The sequence below is a fragment of the Pseudorasbora parva genome, chromosome 20 (assembly GCF_024679245.1).
Source record: "Pseudorasbora parva isolate DD20220531a chromosome 20, ASM2467924v1, whole genome shotgun sequence".
NCBI classification, from domain to species: domain Eukaryota; kingdom Metazoa; phylum Chordata; class Actinopteri; order Cypriniformes; family Gobionidae; genus Pseudorasbora; species Pseudorasbora parva.
Genome location: NC_090191.1, coordinates 23,898,136 through 23,913,544, shown reverse-complemented (window position 1 = coordinate 23,913,544; position 15,409 = coordinate 23,898,136). Strand labels below are relative to the sequence as shown.

The following is a 15,409-nucleotide window of genomic DNA, read 5'->3' as shown; positions in this document are numbered from 1 at the left end:
GTTTGTGTTTTTTTAGATTAGTCATCCTGAGCCCTGGCCCCTTGGTTTATAAACACTGATAAATGTATTTATAAAGTTGCTTATTTACATTTTAATGTTTTAATTATTAAATTGATCATTGACATATTTTCTTCACTAAAAGATGTATTGATTTAGATACAGAGTAAAACTCACAAAACATTAGATAAAATTAGGTGAACAAACTGCTCTAAGTGAATAAACTACTCTGGTTTTCAGAATGATGAGATAAAACGTCATAACTACGACAAAGTTTAAATTATGAAATGTATTTCTTAATTACATTTCTCATTACTATGAAAACCAGAGTAGTTTGTGTAGTAGACCAAGACCAATGTGCACAAGGGTTGAGAACAAGACAAGACCAAGACCAATGTGTGTTAAGACCAAGACAAGACTAAGACAAGTCTGTGTGTGTGTGTGTGTGTGTGTGTGTGTGTGTGTGTGTGTGTGTGTGTGTGTGTGTGTGTGTGTGTGTGTTGAGACTAAGACAAGACCAGCACTCTTTAAATTCAAAAAGATCCACATCACCGACTGAGAAATTACAAATTTTTAATTAATAAACATAATTAGAATAAGGCACTTATAGAGCTCTTTATACCAATCCAATGAAATCATTAACAACAAAATTCATCTTTGCACTGGTTGTACAGAAGACGCATCTGAATTAGTAAATTACAAATGCATAAAAAATGTTGAGAAGAATGTTTTTTTTTTTTTTTTTTTTTTTTTTTAATTTCTTGCTCGTGATATTGCTTAATTATATCACATATAATATAAAAATCCAGATCTCATACAAATACTTATTTTTACATTAATGCTTTACGATCATTTGAATATACTCCAGGGTTTCTACCATAGACCGTAAAAAAATATGGACGACTCGACATCATCCGTTTCCGCTTGTCAGATTTGAAGCTTTCAGGCGCCCTTGCACGGCGCGGACATCTTGGGACCGAGTCTGCGCAGTAGCGATTTCGGGACCGGAGTTGCGCAGTAGAGCGCAGGAAGTAGGGCAGGAAGTACAGCCGCGATTTCAAAAGCCCGCCCACACTCTCGCAGATGCAGAACAATTAATTATGTTGGTGTGAAATAAACAGTTATGGAAATGTAGAAATTAAAGCTAAAGATCTAATCTGCTCCCAAAAATTTCGAAAAAAGTCCGTTAGTGCCTCAGTGACAACTTCACTCAGAGAAGCCGTCAGTCTCAGCTGTCAATCATGACGTCACACCCCCGTTTTTATAGCATCAATTAACTAACTCAAAGTAAACTTATTTTTAAAACGAACACCTGAAATGAAATCATCGTGATGATAACTGCCTTCAGTGACATACACTAACTTTGGGGAACATTTTTTGAAGTGTAATTTTATTATTTAGTTTGCCTCGCGTCCATTAGAAAACACAGAGGGGCGGCTATACTGGGACCGGTCACCGGGGGGCGATCGAGGCGCGAAAGCTTCAGTAAATGAGAGGGAGACTGCAGGCTTGGTTTCTACTGATACAAAGCCATATGCTAATCGCTGAAGTAACCCTTTAATGATGTTAACTATCAAATTATTAGTAATATTCCAGCAGTCTGGCCAGCTAAGTCTGAGACCGAGACAAGACCGAGTAAAAATGTGGTAGAGACGGAGACAACACTTAAGACCTTCAATAATGGTCTTAAGACCTGTCTGAAGACCAAGACCTCTCTTGAGTACTACAACACTATCATTATGACTAGTGTCGCATGATTTCGAAAATCATGCTTTAGTAAATTACATAAAATGGCATACATTTGATTTGTTTTTTAATTGATCATGGACATGGAAATATATTTCGGCTAGATACAGAGTAAAATTTGATTACAAAACATAAGATAATTGTTATTATTAAACATTATATTATTGATTGGTAATTGACACACGGACTAAAATGCAAAGACAATATGCTGATTTTTAATAATTATTTACATGGCTGGGTTGTGTTGGTTTTCAGCTTGAGATACCTGGACAGCTATTTCTAATTTCCAGATGTTTTTTTTATTATTTTTTTTTACTAATCATTCAACACTAACACATAAAAGTTAACTGAGAAATTGTTATAAATGTATCATATTGCTCTATGGCCCCAGCAACATTTATTCTTCATTAAAAGAGGCAATGGAATAGCCATATTTCAGGCAATTGAATCACATACAGTAGCGCATTCTGCTCTGAAATGTCATATATAACCTATGATCATGTATTAGATATAGAACGATCAAGACTGTGTAAGGGAAAAAGTGAGAAAAAGAGGGGAAGAAAAAAGAGGGCTCAATGCTGCCACGGTTAAAAACACCACAGCTGGTTCCCTTGAGAGAACCTCCCACTTGAACGAAAAGTGAAAGACTAAGAGATGGAGAGAGGGAGGAAGTGTTAAAGAGTAATGACTCTCCATTATCACAAACTCCGACCCCTCTCATGGGCGTTGCACCATGCAGACTGACAATAACTAAAGTGCTGAGGGCGGAAGACAGCTCCAGATCACCAGAGGTTCAATATTCCTTACCAGTGCAGGATTTCTGGGTGACTGCATTCACACCATTACTACACATGCACCAGGGTGCAATGTTACCTGGTGTACAGAACCCACATAGACACATGACAAGACAAGTATTCTCGGGCAGTCTGACATAGAGATTGAGACTATGAATGAGATGCATCAATACATTTTCACTAGTCTAGAGGAGGTGAAACCCATTCCTGCCTTTCCTGAGGCGAGTCTGCTCAATTCCCAGAGATACATCATACACTGCAGTTGGTCCTGCGCTCCCATAAACAAACACCACAGTGGGTTCGCTGCAAATACATATAAAGTAGACTTTATATTTTCCGACGCGCTTCTACATACTCGCTGCCATGGCGCTAGAGAGTTGTTATGTGGTTGCGAAGATGTTCTGAATCTGAATCCTAGGGCATTGCTGTTCTGGGTCATTTCTAGGTGGTTGCTAATCTGCTCAAAACAAATGATTTAACTATCATAAGGTATAGCTGCTTCAATATAGATATATAGGATTTTATCCATTTTTATTGTTCATCAGTTTAAAATCAAAAGGGGTATTTCACAGTGATGCAAAAGAAGAAATATAAATAACTTAACATAAATATTAATTATGACAGTTGAAATTGTGAGATAAAAATTAATAGCTCAGAAAATAATGTCACAGCATTTGACTTATGCCATAAGTATGACCTCATAATTTCATCTTTATCTCATTATGACTTAAGATCTAATAATTTCAACTGTCATAATTATGACTTTTTAGTTAAATTATGCGATAAAAATTCATAATTATGGCAAATATATTTGACTTTTTACCTTAATTTCAACTTTATCTTATTATGACTACTTTGTATCTAATTCCAACTTTGTCATAATGAATTTCTGAGATAAAGTCATTATTATGACAAAACATTTGACTTTTGAATCATATCATGACTCAATATCATAATTTCACAAATAATGCTTAGGTAAATCAGGTAAATTCTGACTTTTGACTTAGTATCTTATATTTCTGACACTTTATGCCATTAAATGCCATAATATGTCATGATAATATATTTGCTATGACTTTATATCTCATATTTTCATTTTCTGTTATAATTTTGATCTCATGACTTAGTATCTGAGAATTTCGAAGATCATTATGACATCAAACTCAAGAATTCAACCTTTTATGCCATAATTACGTTTCATGTCAAAATTACAATTTTCCAAAGCAAATTCTGACACTTCAATACACTGACCTTAATAGAATGATTCAATTTCTCACAAAAGACACTTCTCACCAACTCCACTTCTCCTATTTAACAATGTAAGTGTAACCTGCAGAAAGGACCAGTAAATTAATCTGAACAGAAGTTTTTGGTGAATGGATTCAAAAGAATCAAGTCATTGGGATAAATCAAAATTCCCACAGCTTGGAGTGCAGTCACTTAAAGTAAAAGCACACCTTCTTTAAAAAAAAAAAAAAACTATTTGATCAACCCTTCGTGTGCATAGCAAAAATGGCGCAGGATGAGCCGTAGTCCTTTTCTTTGAATTCAGCCTGGTGAAGAGCTAAACTCGTGTCAAACTGAAGTGCCTAGGTTTATAGATCCCACAACCGCACATGTATGATGTCATGCTTTCCGCTTGCTGTGCTGCCGGCTCCATCACAAGGCTTAAATAACGCTTTATAGTTAGGGTTGCCCACCCCCATGAGCTGAGCACCAGAAAATGTGTACTTGCTATCCATGCGATGTCACATCCCAGTTACAGATGTCTTGGTGTGGTTTAAACTAGCATGCAGCCTACGTGATTGGTAGGTCAAGCAGTGGTGGAGAGAGGAACATGAAACACAGAGTCCAGGGTTAAAGAATACAGCAAACAAGAGAGAAAATGACCGGAAGCATTGCGTATTAACACACCTAATCAGCGGTATGATTATAATTACATCTTCTAATCTGAAATTAAATTTACAATTATAACTGCCGGCTGAGAGATGATAATTTATGTCAGCCTCATATCATCCTACCCAAGGGGATGAATGAAACATATATACAATAATGTGCAGTGCCATAATTATGATATTGTGACAAAACTATATTTAAAGGTCGCCTTGCAGCATTTCAAAGTAATATGAAAAATGATTTCATCAAACGGTCTCATAGATAACTCAAAACCCAGACATCAAAAAGTTGGCCAGGTCATCCCAGGAGGCTGTGTGTGTGTGTGTGTTTCACAACCTGTTATTTCACAGATGAATGCTACAGACATCTCATCTTAGGGTACTTACCTAGGCATCTGACCACACCGACCACAGTTTTGTGTCTGCCCTACTACTGTGTCCAATGAATATCAAGTAGGCCCCTGCTACTGCACTTGAGGAAAAAAAAAAAACGCTTCAACAAAAATTCTAACTTTTTAACTACCAGTATGAAATCATAGATACCATCTATAGCACACACACACACAAATATGGCACGGACATCTTGAGTCTGTGCAGTAGTGAGCACAAAGTGGAGACGGGATATCAAGGTCTCGCCCATAGACTGCTCCCGCCTAATCAATCACACGCCCCTGACCTTTTGGTAAACAGTTATGGAAAGGTAAAAATTTAAGTTAAAGCTCCAATCTCCTCCCGAAGTTCCCGAAAAAAGTCTGTTGGTGCCTCAGTGACTACAGAGAAGCTGTCAATCATAACGTCACACCCCCGTTTTTACAGCCTCAAATAACTAACTTAAACCAAACATATTTAAAGAATGATGACCAAGATCATGATAAAAACTGCCTAAAATGTCAGAAACCATCGTTGGAAAAAAAATATTTGAAGTGTAATTTGATTGTTTAGTTTGTCTAAGTCTGGTGTAGCCAGATCTTCAGACTGACAACACTAGGGAATTTGAGAACTTCTGGACTAGGGATGTTACGATAAGAACATATTTCCACCGGTTAATCGACGTGTGACAACACCGGTAATACCTGTATCACACACGGGGACATTTAAATCGCTAATTCTAATCCGAAAGTAAAATGCGCAAGTTCACTTCATAACGGATCGGAGGGAGTGTTTTTTAATAAATTCCTATGGAAGCTTCCATAAGAATGAACGGAAAACGCACCAGTGGACACGCACCGTAAATGACAGTGCGGCCGTAAATGTGTTCGCTCTGTGCGGCCGTGAATTAATGACAGTACAAATTTTACTTTCAGTCTAGAATTAGCAGCAATTCGGGGGCGGGTTGCTTGAATTCTGGGTTCATTAGCCTATTATTCTTAATGAAAAACAACAAAACAGCACAATGATAAACTCACTTAAAGCTCCAGTCCTTACCTTTTGGTGCTCTAGCAGTTAACAAATAGAACTGCATGCGTCTTGCGGAAGAACATTGAAGCCGGAGCTACCCCTCTCTGTTTATGTCTATGGCGAGTCACACAGGGACTGTCCTCCTCTGCAGAGGATCCTACCAGACCGGTCTGAAATAGTCCCAGTATAAACACTTATTATAAGTGTACCATAATGACTCAGGGTAAGACAAAAACACGGTTTGGAAAATGAATTTATGTTGTACATTCTCGTTATATAATTTTTGTAATTCTTGAACACAAAAAAATGTTATGGACAGCAGCTTTAAATAGGCGCTTTTACATTTCCCTTTGAAATCAAATCTACTGAGATCATTTTGTCTGTCAGCTCTTCACTCTGGTGATGAATGAAATCTGACTCCTGCGACTCTCGTTCAGCTCATGCTGTATTAAGCAGACACGTTCAGTTTTAAAGTATAGTGTCTGTTCTCTAAAGCCTAGTTCACACTGCCCGATTATTTTTGCCCCGATTTTGAGTCGCCGACAGGTTTTGTGAAATCGCCGACAAATGCCCGAGATCATAAGCAAATCGGTGCTCGTGCACACGAGTGACAATCACGCACTGTGAATAATCAAAGACGCGATCAGAAAGAATCGCAGACGAGTCCCGGACGCCGCTGAGATATTTGGCATGCTAAATATCTGGACCTGTCGGCGATTGAAACTCCTGCTGTGTGAACTACGTTCTGACAGAAAATTACATCGGCGATGAGCGACAGCCAATGAGAGAGGGAGATACAGGGCAGCGGGAGGTTCAGGGAGGAGTTATAGAGCAGAATATCAGTATTTTAATAGATATATTTACAATTCTATCAAACAGAAACAAAGGCCAAACAGCAGCAGCACATTACAAAATTATTTATTTACCTCAAACTCTCTTTGCAGAACACAATCCTGGCTCCCTCTTTCTCTCCAACAATTTCTTCCGTCATCTTTTTTCTTTTTCTCCACAAATCAGCCCGCACACAATTTGAAGCAAACTTTGTGCAGTTTATCATTTTTAATAACAATTCCAAGTCTCGGCGTGGCGTGTGTGGCGCCTGAACACCGGTAACACAGACTATTATAGAAAGCCTAGTCTGGACTCTACACAGTCAATTTCATTGGTCAAGGACCACCAAAGAGGAAGTTTGACTGACATGTAACACAACCAATCACAGTTCGTTTTGTTGTTTAGGGGCATGAAAATGTAAAGTTGCACCTAAAATTCATTTAAGAATGTTGTTTAAGTTTACTGCAACAATGGAGCCGCGAACTTCACATATTTGTGAAAATTCAGCATTTAGTTCATCTTGGTAAACGCTCATTGTAAACGCTCTACATTCTATAGAATTCAACCAATCAGATGACGACTTTGAAAATCCTGAAGTGTTTGCCATATGCATCAGACGCTCAACCAACGGTCCGTGGGCGTGAGACTAATGTCCCATTATGTTACATGGAGAGGGCTGGGTTTATGACCTATAGTGCATCCAGCCACCTGGGGCGGTCGAGGTGCTTTGGCTTAACTTTTCAGCACTCTTGTGGCAAACTTGGCCTAAAACTGCTACAGGATTAATGTCTTTTATGCAGCAGGAGAAAAACATCTTACATAGTATGCTCACACAAGCATGTATGTCTATCTATTAGCAGTAGCAAATCCATACTTTCTCTGCAGAAGCAGGCATCAGAAGCAGCAACACAGACCAAATACATTAACATTGCCATATCCATATTACCATGCCAATTTCTCAGAGAATTGTCATGATTGAAATACATACTATAAATTAATGTGAAAATAAAACAGTGAAAAGAATAATTTAAACACATTAAAGCACTGAATAACAAAAGTGCTACTTCCCACTATGAGGCCTAAGGGTTTGGATATTGTTTTACATTTTGTATAAAGTGTGCTTGTTATTGCTATGCAAATGATACAGCACATCCTTGGCCCTCTAAAGCTGAACAAGCATTGCTCAGTTGTGGGCAAAGGGTGCATCTTGGAATTAAGTGCAGTAACTCAAAGTGCTTCATACAAGTTATTGATCTCTTGATTTTGTTGTGCCTACAGCAAAATTCAAAGGTCATGGCAATGAAACAAGGTGGCAATACCAAATGTTTCCTCGAAATGTAGGGCCTCTAACTTTGATATGAATGTTCAGTGATAATCATCCAAGGCCAAAAAAACAAAAGATTTTCTAAAACTCGCATAACTATGACTTGGTAACAATGCCTTAATCTCAAAATTTCTCATAACTAATAACGTTATTATGCGTCAATAGCGTTTAGTAACTATTATGTGAAAGGTTCTCGTTGTTGCTGTTATGAGAACATGTTCAATGATATTACTTACAGAATCAAATTTACACTCAACTGAAAAAAGTCACATTTACCAATTTTTATATTATAATTGAAACATTCTGCTTTCTAAAGATAGTTTCTCATTATTTTTGACAATAAGTCATAATTATGTGAAAGCTTCTCATGATGAGTTGTTAAATCATTATTATTAGAAAGTTTCTTATTTTTATGATATGTTAACATTATGAGAAACTCTCTCATTATTATGAGATGTTAAGTAATTATTAAACATTTTCTGAATATAATGAGATGATCAATATTATGAGATGTCATCATTTAATTAGCATAACTGATACATTCTGCTTTCTAAAGACATTTTCTCGTTATTTTTAAGATGTTATGTCATAATTATGAGAATGTTTCATGACGTGCTGTTAAATCATTATTACGAGAAAGTTTCTTATTTTTATAAAGATTCTCATTTATTATGAAAAGTCATGATACAGTTTCTGAAAATAATAAGTCATGTAAAGTCATATTTATGAGAAAGTTTCTCATAACGGGATGATATTACGAGAAAGGTTCTCATTATACATTATTACGAGGATTTTTGTTATTATGAATTATATAGAGAATCTAATATTTCACACATCTGAGGCAGTAACAGATTTACAAGTCCACTGAAAATTTCGGACAAAAGTCATACCAAATTCTACATTATTACTGTTTCGTTCTGCCTTCTAACAATAAACTAGTTGGAAATCAGGTTATTAATCTTGTTTTTCATATAGTAGGCAATTTTTTGTTTTGTTTTGTTAATGTTAAAAACAAATGTTTCAGTTTTAACATGCTATATTTCAGGAAGGGATCTCTTGCATTGGATCTTCATATTTGAGGGTCCTTGGGTCAAACATTTCTAAACCCTCTAAGACATTTACTAAAGGTGGGCTTTGAAATGCAAAATCTACAAGTCAAAGGAAGATATGCCACACACACATGCTAAACCGGTAATCTTAAAGAAGCCGGAATGCTACAATTATGGGTCTGCTACTAAACAGAAAGAATAAGGCACTTTGTTTAACTTAACTGGCATCATTCATGACACTGTGATTGTGAGGTTCAGATACAAGCCTTTTGGGAAAATAGTAATGTCATGATTTATTTCAGAACCGTGGCACACCCACAAAGAACAGATTACAGCCTGATAACGCAGACTAAACTGAAGGACAACGGAAAGATAAACCTTCAGTGTCAACAAAAAAGCTCAATTTAGGTAAATGTAGCAAGAAGTTTACAAACATTAAATGGAATATGGCATGCAGCGCGATGACGTTGTAATCGTGGAGATGACGTAACATCATAACCAGGACGCGCGATGGACACGCCCCCCTTTCCAGAAACACCAACCCCGCTTCTATAGCAACAAACTAACAACTTTCACACGCGAGCCCGAGCAGTTGTGAAACTTTAAACAACCCTATACTGTCAAAAATCATACATGCAAAAGTTCATGCTCACGTGAAAAAACACAAGTGTAGTTGTAATGTAGTCCTACACTATTATTACAATTAAAAGTGTGGTAACGTTATGTTAGTCAATAGCCTACTCACAGCTTAAGCAGGTGATTGACTAGATAGATAGATAGATAGATAGATAGATAGATAGATAGATAGATAGATAGATAGATAGATAGATAGATAGATAGATAGATAGATAGATAGATAGATAGATAGATAGATAGATAGATACAGACTAACCTGGTTTGACACACTTTAGTCGGACAGGGTCTTTGCAGTGCCTGACCACAGCCCACACATCCCTAATGGTCAGTCCGGCCACTGGAGTATCATTCACCTCCAGAAGTAAGTCGTCCTGGTGCAGTTTGCCCCTGTCCGGTTTCACCTCTCCAATAACAGGGAACTGTCCATTCTCCGCGCCTCCCTGCAGCTTGAACCCAAAATCACCATTCAGACCCCTGGTTAACACCATCTCGTGGACTCTGTTAGTCCAGTGACTTTTCTTCTTCAGGCTTTTGGACATGTTTGGAGTTGTTACTGTGACAGGAGAGCATCCATGAAAGTGCGTAATCCGTCCAGTCAGCTCACTAAAGTTGCACGATCAGGGTCTGTGGATGGGAAGAGTCTCCATATCAGCAGCAGATCCACAGCAGCCTCTTAAAACTGCTACACTCAACTGTAATAGCGATGTCCGATTCGCGAATGAGTCGTTTTGAACCGGTTCTTTTTGATGATTCATCCGAACTCTCGAAGCGTTTGTGAATTCATCGGCTATATGGTCAACTTTGGGAGAACAATTGTATGGTAAGTGACATGATAGAAGCGTACGAGTTAAGTGACGTAAACGGAAACACGGGGAATAACATTAGAAGTTAATAAAACAAACAAAATAATAAGCTGCTTCATGCATAGCCTACCTAGGATATTATTAGAAGAATAAGTCGGTAAATCGTTTCTTAACAGTTAACTGACGCTTTCTACACTTTAAAATGCCACAAGGTTTTTCTAAGAGTAATTTTAGACGACACATAAAATTAATCAGTGAGTCCAGCCATTGAAACGAACCGTCCGCTCGAATCGATTCGTTTACATGATTCGAACTTCATAACGCTGCACTGTAAGAGTCCAAACTGCTCGGGAAACTGAGCCGGATGTGATGTGAGGAGGAGGAGAGAAGAGACGCTTTCCCGCTAGAGAAGAGAAGAGAACATAAAGAAAAAGAAGAGCGAGAGAGAGGGAGAAAGAAAGGAGGAAAGTAACGGAACTTTCATCATATCGTTAGCCCGGAGCAACTTTTCCATTATAAACGACTGCTGTGCCGCCTCCTGGAGAAAATGCAAAATGAAACTCTATTTTCTGCAGCTGTACTGCTGTAGATAGGAGACACTTTAATATACCTTTAAGCAAGTGATTCACAAACACAGTAGAAATATTATTATGTCAGTATGAATCAAAGTTCCATTCCATTTCTAGGCTATTTATTTTAATAGCATAGCTTAAATGTTATTTATTAAAATGTTATTCTTAGTTGACATAAAAATAAAAATGATGTCCTCACATAGGCTACACACATTATCTTTCCTGCGTAGAATAAAAAGTTATATAATTTATAGGTAATCGTGCATATTAAATTGCATGTCACTGCATTCACAATAAGTGACAGTGTTGTTTTCCTTGTGGTTTTGCATGTTTTTTTCCCCACTTTTTGTTATACTCTCACAATTTTTGTTATACTATCTGCACAAAAAAGCTTTTGGAATAAAAAAAAAACAGTTAATCAAAAGAATATGTGAACATTTTACATGCAAGCATAAAATGTGTTAAAAAATATAGTAGTGTATACGCATACACACATCTAAAGTAAAGAAAAGGATAACTCATATCATGCCAGTAGAGCTATAATAATTTTGCGCAGTGCAGTCCTTATTAGAGGACCAGGTTTTTCAAGTAGATTAGTTACAGAGAAACGCAGCATCATTTTATGATCAAATGAGGTTGAAACCAAGCCAAATGAGTTTTAAGTTATTATTTGTTTTGTTATAATCCATCACACAAAACACATGCTTTCAAGTCAGCACTTCATCTTCCAAGACAGTTCCCCTGAGTTGCTTTAGAAATATTATTATGAGATATTTAACTCCATGCTGGGAATGCTTCCTATTATCTTCTGTTAAACGGCCAACTAGACTGCTTATCATGTATACTCTCATATTCTCACACTTGATTTCATTAAATAACAGACTGTGCTGAAACTGAACCATTGTGAATCCTGGTGTACTGCATGCAAGCTTAAAGGTTTCCTTTTTGCTGAGAGCAATACATTAGGATGATGTTGAGATATCTTTATGGGATGTTTAGGGGAAATAACAAGGGCCAGTGCTGTGACCTTTGCTCCATGAGACCGAGGAGCAGCTCTGCATTCCACAGATGGGAGTATCGGAGCGATGAGTGAGAGCGGGAGACAAACAGACAGCGAGCGGGAGAAGGCGAGAAAGAGGAGGACGTTTTGACAAGGCAAAAAGAATTGTTTGGCAGGAGGTTTTAAACAAGTTTAGGAATTCCCTGAGCATGGCAAAAGGATATTGAGGAGTTACGTCCAGTCCAGAGTTCAACCACATAAGCAGTTTAGCCGATCACACGAGTAAGAGGCCATTCACACAGAATGTTGTGTGTTTAAAAATGCAAGAAATTAAATGATTTTAACCTTGATTGGCAAGAGTTGATACTAGTTGTCTAAAACTGATTTTGGCCAGTGGGAGAGGACAGATTTCACAGAAAATTGTACATTATTCACATTATGTATGATTGGCACAAGCTGTTTTTTTAGCTTTTTCTTTGTTTTCTTTTGTCGTGTCTCGTAGCACATTTCTGCATTAGTTTATGTTCGGAACGGCTTGAGTCTGGTGGTATGTGATCCTCAGTTTTTTAGTGATGCTTTCTCTGTTAACATTTATAGTGTGTGTGATGCCTAGTGTTTTAAATCTGTTTAGATTTTAAAGTTAAGTGTAGTGTATCCCAGCACTGCGAAAGACACAAGATGTGAGCACAACACTCACAACACTCACTTGAAAAACTATAGGAAAGCAGCACATAGTAGAATGCAAAAAGACATTCTGTAGGATGTTCGTAATATTAATGTGAATCTGATATTCATAATTGAGTGTGATATCACTTTTATAAAACAGTAGGTGTGTGAAGACACTAAACACACGGGACGAGACATGAGATTGGGTTAACAAGAAAGACGAGAAGATTTTTACACAGTTTTTTTTTTTTTTTAAAGAATTCCTCAATAACAAAATTCATGACTGGAAAAATAGTCTGCAGGTACATTTTGAAATGCTTTAACTAGTCATCTGGTAATGAATGTAATTTTCATTTCTACTTTCTGAGAATTAATTACCATATGCAATGAAAGACAACAATATAAAAAGCACTGTAACAAACACACAGCTGACTGGCTTATCTCCTGTGTGATTTCACATGAGTCTCTTCAGAATTCTTACTGTACATGAATTATGCCCTTCCAGAACTTCTTATTGAGGCTGTGTGTGACCGCCTAATTCAACTCTATTCTTTTTTTGAAAAAAATTAAAGTTTTTCTTAGTCTTATTAAATGCAAACAATAAATGCAACCATACCACTCTCGTCGCATTGAAAAATTATTTTACAGCCACTGTAGTGAGATTTGTATCGAACTCTTTAGTGCCTTTATGGGTCTTGTGAGTGGGAATGTAGTGAATGCCAATGGAGGCCTATCTGAAGCCTATCTCAGCCATCAGCTTTCAACAAAAACATCTTCATTTGTGTTCTGAAGATGAACGAAGGTCTGACGGGTGTCCAACGACATTAAGCTAAACAAATTCAACGTTGTTAAAGAGTTTCATTAATTACTCTATAAGACGTATGACCAATAGAAGACTGATAATTCATGGTGTGAACCTTAGCTGAATTAAGAACGCAAACTAAATGTAGAGTAGCATGGAGTAGAAGGCCCCGATATACTCTTAGGGAAAAAGTTCGAAATACATAAGCAGCAATATACTGTTAGTGAACATCTGATGGCGCCTACACTGCTGAGAGCGACGGTTAGATGAATATGTAAATATGTGCTGCATGCCTTCCTCTCAATAATAAAACAAAAAACAAAACAAAAACAGCAACTTTGTTTGCATGAGCTCCACAATTCAGCAATCCAGTCACGTCACGTTTATTTATATAGCACTTTATACATTAGATCAGGCAGCCACAGCTTGTATGGGCAGGTATTCATCCAAACATAGACCCATATACACTGAATTATTAATAAATTATAAATGTGTTCAGCATTCTGCAGCAAATATTTTTCGGATTTTAAGTCGTGAAGTCAGCAGGATATATTAAAATGTAGCGCATGGATTTGGCAGGCATGTTTTTATGATACTATGAGGGGCAGCTGGTCTTTGAGCCCTCCCCAGCTCTACAGCGTCTCACAAATTTCAATCTAAATCTGTGGTAAAAAATGAAAATGCAACATACTCTCATAGAGATTTCTAAAGTATAGGTATTAAGTATTAAAGTATTAGGGCAGATTTCTGGCCGATTAGGTAAGCACACCTCATGTAGCCTCGCTCCAGACCAAGATGATATCAGTCCGCTTCAACTATGTTCTTCCTATGTGGAGTAGCATATCAAATTAATGAAAGTATAAATACTTTTGTTTAAACATGCTCATGTGAATAGCTTTTATATGCACTGTTGTGCTTGTTTTATGTTTGTTCTGAGAATATACTTTTTTTCTCACTCTGATTCCTGACTTTTATTATTCTAAAACAACATTTAGACACAATACAAGCAACTCTAAGATTGCATTCTATGCCTTTATTGTGTATACTAAAGTCTGTCAATCATCATTAGAGCGCCACCCTCAGGCTGAATAACGCAAGGACATTAGAATTATGCCAAAAGTGTGTCTGATTTGTTCAGAGCCCACAAAATGCCGATCATAAGACTAGCAATAAGACCCAAAATCTAAGGGTGCTTTCACATTCATTATTCACATGCATTCATTATTCTTAACTCTAAAGATCTTGACGATCTATCAGCTAATAATGCACATAATGTCAGTGTAGCTTACTAAGGCAGCTGGCTAGGTCCAAAAATGATTAGTACTCTTTCAGTTGGTTCTGTTCGAGGTCGGATCACGTTCTCACCAAAAACGAACCGCTCCAGAGTTAGTTTGAAAGCGTATACTGAGACCAGCTCTACAAGAAGGTCTCGGTATGCTTGTTTGGTCCGCTTTTGGTGCGCACCCGAGGACAATTGCTGCTTTCACACCTGACCAAATGAACCGCACTAAAGAGGGAAACGAACTCTAGTACGATTCAACCGAACTAAATGAGGCAGGTGTGAAAGCACCCTAAATGTACGGCCAGGAGCCTCTACTTAGAATAGATAGCTTAAACATGAAAAAAGTGTCAGTGTCTAATTTCATATGAAGTACAACTTCAGCTCTCCAGTGTGTTCATGTTTTTACTCACACACATCAGACCGTGACAGACTCAAGAGAAGAAATGAACTGGAAAAGATTTCAGTGTGAATGAAGACGGAGCCTCCAGCACACCTACCTATTACATAATTGCCTCAGACCAATCATAGTACAAAGGTGTTTACCAGCCGTAGCACATTTATCCGGAAAGTTCGCTTTGGCTTGTTGTTTCGAACTCTCATAACAAATTCCAAGC

General features: G+C 37.4%; 1 protein-coding gene across 8 annotated transcripts in view; it reads right to left on the bottom strand.

Annotated features, from left to right (window-relative positions):
• Positions 1 to 10,378, bottom strand: part of magi2a (membrane associated guanylate kinase, WW and PDZ domain containing 2a) — a 302,713-nt gene extending 292,335 nt beyond the window's left edge. For 4 of the 8 annotated variants that reach the window (XM_067428388.1, XM_067428385.1, XM_067428390.1 and 1 more), the window contains exon 1: positions 9,927 to 10,375. In XM_067428388.1, coding sequence (XP_067284489.1) covers positions 9,927 to 10,209 — 283 coding nt within the window. In that variant the 5' untranslated portion in view covers positions 10,210 to 10,375. Of the gene's footprint in view, positions 1 to 9,926 lie in introns of all 8 variants that reach the window. The other 4 variants (XM_067428392.1, XM_067428391.1, XM_067428389.1 and 1 more) reach the window with 3 other exon arrangements.
• Positions 10,379 to 15,409: the final 5,031 nt, after the last annotated feature.